At 63.9% G+C, this 7623-nt stretch overlaps 1 protein-coding gene across 1 annotated transcript; it reads right to left on the minus strand.

Moving 5' to 3' along the window:
- Positions 1 to 783: 783 nt before the first annotated feature.
- Positions 784 to 3718, minus strand: LOC127037979 (E3 ubiquitin-protein ligase RNF217-like). The gene is made up of 4 exons (XM_050930293.1): positions 3610 to 3718; positions 3385 to 3482; positions 1662 to 1811; positions 784 to 1551 (listed from the first exon to the last, which is right to left on the minus strand). The coding sequence occupies exons 1-4, from the start codon at positions 3677 to 3679 to the stop codon at positions 1066 to 1068; spliced, it is 804 nt and encodes a 267-aa protein (XP_050786250.1). The 5' UTR covers positions 3680 to 3718; the 3' UTR covers positions 784 to 1065.
- Between the last annotated feature and the right edge of the window lie 3905 nt (positions 3719 to 7623).

Here is a 7623-nt window from a genome sequence, read left to right on the forward strand (position 1 = left end):
CCCTCCCCATACACATCCAGCCATCCATAGATCCCCGTACACACACATCCGTCCATCCATCCATCCCCATACACACCCAGCCATTCATCCCAATACATACCCATCCACCTCTATGCACACCCATCCATTCCTCCATACTCAGGCACACCCATCCATCCATCCCCCTATCCCCATACTCACCCATCCATCCATTCTTCCATCCCCCCATTCCCATACATACCCATCCATCTATCCCCCCCATCCCCATGCACACCCAGCCATCCATCCCTCCCCATACACACCCAGCCATCCATACATCCCCATACACACACATCCATTAGTCCATCCATCCCTCCCCATACACACCCAGCCATCCATACATCCCCATACACACACATCCATTAGTCCATCCATCCCTCCCCATACACACCCAGCCATCCATACATCCCCGTACACACCTGTCCACCCGTCCATCCATCCCTCCCCATACGCACCCAGCCATCCATCCATCCCCGTACACACACATCCATCCATCCATCCCAATACACACCCGTCCATCAGTCCATCCATCCCTCCCCATACACACTCATCCATCCATCCCCGTACACACACATCCGTCCATCCATCCATCCCAATACACACCCATCCATCCCAATACACACCTGTCCATCCATCCCCCTAACCCCATGCACACCCATCCATCCATCCATCCCCATACACACCCATCCTCATATACACATCTCTCTCTCTGTGTCATACATTTCAATGACTGCTACTTTAACTATTATATGATCACACCAAAGATTTTATCTTTAGAAATTCCTTCCTTTAATAGTAATATTAGAAAAGATTTAAGGCCCCTCGTTCTCCCCCCCGCACCCATTCACTGCCGATTTGAGTCACTCATTCAGACACACAATTATGTTACACAATTCCATTACATTGTTGTGGCACCTAAATGCCCCAGCCATGCAGGGACCTCACTGTGCCAGGTGCTGCACTGACAAAGGGAAAGGAAGCCCCTGACCCCGATGCCTGGAGTCCTCACAGCCCTGGGAGGGGAGTCAAAGAAGCCCCTCCTTTGTCTCAGATCCCCCCTCTCCAAAGCCCCAAGATCCAACCCATGACACTGGGCACTACAGGGCTGCCCCTGGACATTGGGGTTACCGCATCCCCACCCCCGCAGACCAGCTGTGGGTCAGCGATGGGGCAGGAAGGCCAGTGTCCCCCGGACAGACCCAGGCAGCGGTAGCAGAACCAAGACCTGCATTCAGGGCAGGCCACCATGGGGCAGCCTTGCGTGGTGTGGCTTAGGAGGGCGTGGCAACGGGGACAGGCCCGCAGCGAGGGGCAGCCGTGGATGGCCGATCTCGGGGCCTGGATCTTGGGGGCGTCATGCAGCGCAGCCTGTAGGGAGCATCGCGAGTCAGCATGGGACGCAGGGTCCCTCCATTCTGTGAGGCAGCCCCAGCAGAAGCAGTACAGCCCCCCAGCCCGCTGGGAGCAGGGCAGGCAGGGGGTGCGCAGGGTGCCGGGGTCCAGGCGCTGGACGAGGTGCTGGCAGCGCGGGCACTGCAGGGCAGAATGAGGGCGTGTTAGCTGCTGAGACCCCCTGCCCAGATCCCAGCCTGAGCCAGATCCTGCAGGGGGGATCAGGTCCCCCTCACCTCCCCAGGACTCACCGGGCGGTAGCTGCCCCTGGCCCCCTCCTGCGCCAGGATTTGGGCCTCCAGCGTGGCCCGGTCCTCATCCGAGAAGAGCCCGAGTTTGCACAGCTCCTGCCAGAGCCAAGGGGTGTCCGGGCAGCAGGGGCAGTGAAATGAGGTGACACCCTGGATGGGAATGGGGGGACCCAGATCAGCCACCAGCTCTCCCCTGAAGCCCCTGCCCACACACCTCCCCCACCCCCATCCCTCCCCAACTGCCCTCCCCCTTCAGCGCCCTGAACTCCCCTCCCCTTCCCCTGTCACTCTGCATCCAACCCACCTTAAATCCCCTGAAACCCTCCCCTTGCCCAGCACCCCAACTGACCCTTGCCCATAAACCTCTCCCCTTCCCCAGCACCCCAACTCACCCCTCCCCCAACCCCCCACCTCTTCCCGTCACTCCTCATCCAATCTCCCAGCACCCTCAACCCCTCCCCTTCCCATCACCCCAACTGACCCCTCCCCCAACCCCCACCCCTTCTCCTGTCACTCTTCGTCCAATCCCCCAGCACCCCAACCCCTTCCCTATCAACCCAACTGACCCCTCCCCAACCCCCCACCCCTTCTCCTATCACTCCTCATCCAATCCCCCAGCACCCCAACCCCTCCCCTTCCCATCCCCCCAACTGACCCTCCCTCAACCCCCCACCCCTTCTCCTGTCACTCCTCATCCAATCCCCCAGCACCCCAACCCCTCCCCTTCCCATCACCCCAACTGACCCTCCCTCAACCCTCCACCCCTTCTCCTGTCACTCCTCATCCAATCCCCCAGCACCCCAACCCCTCCGCTATCAACCCAACTGACCCCTCCCCCAACCCCCACCCCTTCTCCTATCACTCCTCATCCAATCCCCCAGCACCCCAACCCCTCCCCTTCCCATCACCCCAACTGACCCCTCCCCCAACCCCCACCCCTTCTCCTGTCACTCCTCATCCAATCCCCCAGCACCCCCAACCCCTCCCCTTCCCCATCGCTTCAACTGACCCCTCCTCCAACCCCCACCCCTTCTCCTATCACTCCTCATCCAATCCCCCAGCACCCCAACCCCTCCCCTTCCCCATCCCCCCAACTGACCCCTCCCTCAACCCTCCACCCCTTCTCCTGTCACTCTTCGTCCAATCCCCCAGCACCCCAACCCCTCCCCTTCCCATCACCCCAACTGACCCCTCCCCCCTAAACCCTCTCCCCTTCCCCTGTCACTTCCTATCCAATCCCCCAGCACCCCAACCCCTCCCCTTCCCATCCCCCCAACTGACCCCTCCCCCCAAACCCTCACCCCTTCCCCTGTCACTCCTCATCCAATCCCCCAGCACCCCAACCCCTCCCCTTCCCATCACCCCAACTGACCCCTCCCCCAACCCCTCACCCCTTCCCCTGTCACTCCTCATCCAATCCCCCAGCACCCCAACCCCTCCCCTTCCCATCACCCCAACTGACCCCTCCCCCCAAACCCTCACCCCTTCCCCTGTCACTCCTCATCCAATCCCCCAGCACCCCAACCCCTCCCCTTCCCATCCCCCCAACTGACCCCTCCCCCCTAAACCCTCTCCCCTTCCGCTGACACCCCCCAGCAACCCGCCTTCCCATCACTCCCTCAACTGGCCCCCAAATCTGCTCTGAAGCTCCATCCCCCCGCCCCCAATCCCCTCGAAGGCCCCGCCCGGCGCCCACCTGCCCATAGCCGCGGGGGGGGGTTACCTGGTCCAGCAGCGCCCGCACCCATCGCCGCAGCCCGGCCGCGCTCACCCAGTGCCCACAGGACACCTGGGCTCGCAGCGCCCCGGGGCGCCCCGCACCTGCAGGGAGAGGGGGAGGGTGAGACAGGCCCCGACCCCCCGGGAGCTCGGCTGCTGCCGCCCTGCCCCAGGGGAGACCCCAAAGGGCCCCCCGGGGGGACGGGAAGGGGAGGGGCTGGGGTCTCACCTGGGGGCCCCCCGGGGGGGCAGATCACCTGGAACTGCTCGGCGAGCGCCCGCCACTGCGCCGAGGCCATCGCAGGCTGCGGGGATCGTGTGTCCCGGGCTGGGAAACCCCCCCGGGCCGCTTTCCCTTTCGCTTTCACCCTCCCTGCGGTGCCCAGCCCTGGGCTCCCCGCCCCCCAGCTCTGCCGGTGCCCCTCACTCCCGACCTGCAGCCCCCATCAGCCCCCCCCAACCCCCAGCTCTGCCGGTGCCCCTCACTCCCGATCCGCAGCCCCCATCAGCCCCCCCCAACCCCAGCTCTGCCGGTGCCCCTCCCTCCCGACCTGCAGCCCCCATCAGCACCCCCCACCCCCGAGCTCTGCCGGTGCCCCTCACTCCCGACCCGCAGCCCCTATCAGCACCCCCCACCCCAACCCCCCAGCTCTGCCGGTGCCCCTCACTCCCGACCCGCAGCCCCTATCAGCACCCCCCACCCCCCAGCTCTGCCGGTGCCCCTCACTCCCGACCTGCAGCCCCTATCAGCACCCCCCACCCCCCAGCTCTGCCGGTGCCCCTCACTCCCGACCTGCAGCCCCCATCAGCCCCCCCCACCTCCCAGCTCTGCCGGTGCCCCTCACTCCCGACCCGCAGCCCCCATCAGCCCCCCCCACCCCCCAGCTCTGCCGGTGCCCCTCACTCCCGACCTGCAGCCCCCCATCAGCCCCCAGCTCTGCCGGTGCCCCTCACTCCCGACCTGCAGCCCCCCATCAGCACCCCCCACCCTCCAGCTCTGCCGGTGCCCCTCACTCCCGACCCGCAGCCCCCCATCAGCCCCCCCCCCACCTCCCAGCTCTGCCGGTGCCCCTCACTCCCGACCTGCAGCCCTCCATCAGCCCCCCCCCCCAGCTCTGCTGGTGCCCCTCACTCCCGACCCGCAGCCCCCCATCAGCCCCCCCCAACCCCCCAGCTATGCCGGTGCCCCTCACTCCCGACTCGCAGCCCCTGCCAGCCCAGCCCTGGGCTCCCCACCCCCCAGCTCTGCCGGTCCCCCTCACTCCTGACCCACACCCCCCATCAGCCCCCCTCCACCCCCCAGCTCTGCCGGTGCCCCTCACTCCCGACCCGCAGCCCCCATCAGCCCAGCGCTCCCCCTACCCCCCAGCTCTGCCGGTGCCCCTCACTCCCGACCCGCAGCCCCTGCCAGCCCAGCTCCCCCGCAGGTGCATTACGTTCCTGGCCCAGAGGCTGAGGAAGGGCAACAGGAGCCGGTTGTGTAGGGGCAGCTGCAGCTCGCACCAGCTGTCAGTAACTGCTGCCAGCAGCACAGTGTGAGGGCAGCAGTTTGTACGTTCGCCCAGCAGAGCCGGGAGTGGGGAGCCCAGGGCTGGGCTAGCAGGGGCTGCGAGTCAGGAGTGAGGGGCACCGGCAGAGCTGGGGGGTGGGGGGAGCCCAGGGCTGGGCTAGCAGGGGCTGTGGGTCAGGAGTGAGGGGCACCGGCAGAGCTGGGGGGTGGGGAGCCCAGGGCTGGGCTGGCGGGGGGCTGCGGGTCGGGAGTGAGGGGCACCGGCACAGCTGGGGGTGGGGGGAGCCCAGGGCTGGGCTAGCAGGGGCTGTGGGTCAGGAATGAGGGCAATCAACTACCTGAAAGGGGGTTCCAAAGAGGATGGATCTAGACTGTTCTCAGTGGTGGCAGATGACAGAACAAGGAGTAATGGTCTCAAGTTGCAGTGGGGGAGGTCTAGGCTGGATATTAGGAAACATTATTTCCCTAGGAGGGTGGTGAAGCACTGGAATGGGTTCCCTAGGGAGGTGGTGGAGTCTCCATCCTTAGAGGTTTTTAAGGTCAGGCTTGACAAAGCCCTGGCTGGGATGATTTAGTTGGGATTTGTCCTGCTTTGAGCAGGGGGTTGGACTAGAACCTCCTGAGGTCCCTTCCAACCCTGGTATTCTATGATTCTGTGAGTGAGGGGCACCAGCGGAGCTGGGGTGCAGGGAGCCCATCGCTGGGCCAGCAGGAACTGCGGGTCGGGAGTGAGGGGCACCGGCAGGAGCAGGGCCGGCCTTAGAGAAAATGGCATCCTAGGCGAACATGTATTTTGATACCTCTGGCTCTCATGGGTGCACGCTATGGGGGGGGGGGGGGTCTGTGTAACCCCTGCAGGGCCTGCGCCGGGCTTGGCCTGGGTTAGGTCCGTGCAGTGCTATGGTTACAGGGCGCTGGAGCCAGAGCCTCACACTGCCCCCAGAGGAGGGAGGGCTAGGTTTGTGCAGAGATGGGGGGCTGGGACGTAGGACTCCCTCCCCTGCCCCAGGACCCCCCACCTGACACAGGGAGCTGGGGTCTTTGGGGAGCACATTTCGGGGGGCGGTTCAATGGGGCCACTGGCAGGTCGGGGACCAGGGAGCGAGTGTGAGAACAGGACACTTGTTTGGTGGGAGGGGGAGGTTTAGTTGTGTAACACCAAGCTGCAGCGAGGGGGCGCTGTCATGGTTCTGCCCACACAGCTCAATGGGCGACGCCGGCAGGATTCTGGCCCGGCCCCTCTCCCGTTCCCGGCTGCTGCTCCGAGATCAGGGCCATGTAGACCTCAGCCGCGGCAGCTGCCGGCTGGAAAGACTTGCAGGCCGGTGCCAGTGCCTGGAGCACCACCTCCAGGTGCCCAGCGGCCACTGCCAGGGTGTTCCTAGCAGGACGCCCCGTGAGGACATCAGGCAGGTAGCCCCCCAGACTGCACCGTGCTGGTCCCAGAGAAGGGCCCGTTCTCGGGGGGCACTGCAGCCGATTCCCCTGCTGGGCCTCCACAGGCATCAAGAGTGGACTCGGCCCTGGCGATCTCCTCGCTGCTCCTGAGCAGGGTGTCCATCGGCAGGCACAGCACTGGGGAGGCCTCCACCTCCTGCAGAGCCGCCTCCAGCCTCTCGGGGAGGCCGGCGTTCTGCAGTAGCACGGCCACCACGGGGCCACCCACGCTGCCAAAGATCCTCATGGTGGCCTGGTGGAAGTCCCGGATGATAGCCCCCTTCTCCTGCAGCGGGGTGTAGGGGGAGGCCATGCGGGCGTACAGGTCCCGGCTGGCGTTCTTCCGCACGTCTGTCCGTCTGCTCCGCCGCGGCGTGCATCTCCCGCGCTGCCCGCAGCAGGCACTCCAAGTTCTCCCCCACGCCGACGCTTTCCCCCACCGGTTCCAGGGACACGCTGGTGTCAAGGTGCTAGTTGAGGATGCCGAGCAGCACGTGGGTAGCCAAGATGTAAGTCAAGCGGAGACTGGCCAGCTCGCACGAGCCTCTCCCGTTCGGTCTCTGTGCCGGAGAACAGGGACAACATCACGGGGCTGGGAAACAAAGTGGAGAGCGCAGGTGAGGGGGTGAAAGCGGTTCCCCACCTGGCTCCCCAGCACAATGACAAGAGGATGTGTGATGGAACTGAGAGGCAGCCCCTTTGAAATGGAGTAGAGGGAATGTTGTTTCATATAATCCCAGAATTTGTCTGTGGAACTCGCTGCCACATGATCTCACTGAGGCAAGAGCCCAGCAAGACCCAGAAAAGGGATGTGACATTTATAGGGCTAATGAGGAGAGCCAGAATGACATTAGAGAAGAATTGTTTTTTAAGTTTGAAAAGATGGAACACTCTCATGCTTCAGGGCGTGAACCTGCCTCTAACTACTGGCTGTCAGGCAGGAACTGTCCCTGAGTCAGAATCTCTCTAACCTGCTACTGTGGGGTTCTCTGAACCATCTGGTACCGTCACTATCAGACACAGGACACAGCGCAAAGGACCTCTGGGCTGAGCCTGTCTGGCCAGAGTCCTGAGCCAAATTATGATGATCGTGGTCAAGGTCGGTGCCTCCATGATCGGCGCTGTGGCTGGCATGTTACTGGGTGTGGGTGTCGACTTGATTCTCAGTGCGATCCTGGGCACCAGAGAGAGACCGCCTGGAGACAGCGATTCAGGAGCTTGAGACGCTGGTAAGGGAGTTCAAGTCAGCCTCCAAGGAGTATAACAAAAACGTCCAGGTGATCAGATTCATACTAC

Source organism: Gopherus flavomarginatus, chromosome 20 (assembly GCF_025201925.1).
Source record: "Gopherus flavomarginatus isolate rGopFla2 chromosome 20, rGopFla2.mat.asm, whole genome shotgun sequence".
NCBI classification, from domain to species: Eukaryota; Metazoa; Chordata; order Testudines; family Testudinidae; genus Gopherus; species Gopherus flavomarginatus.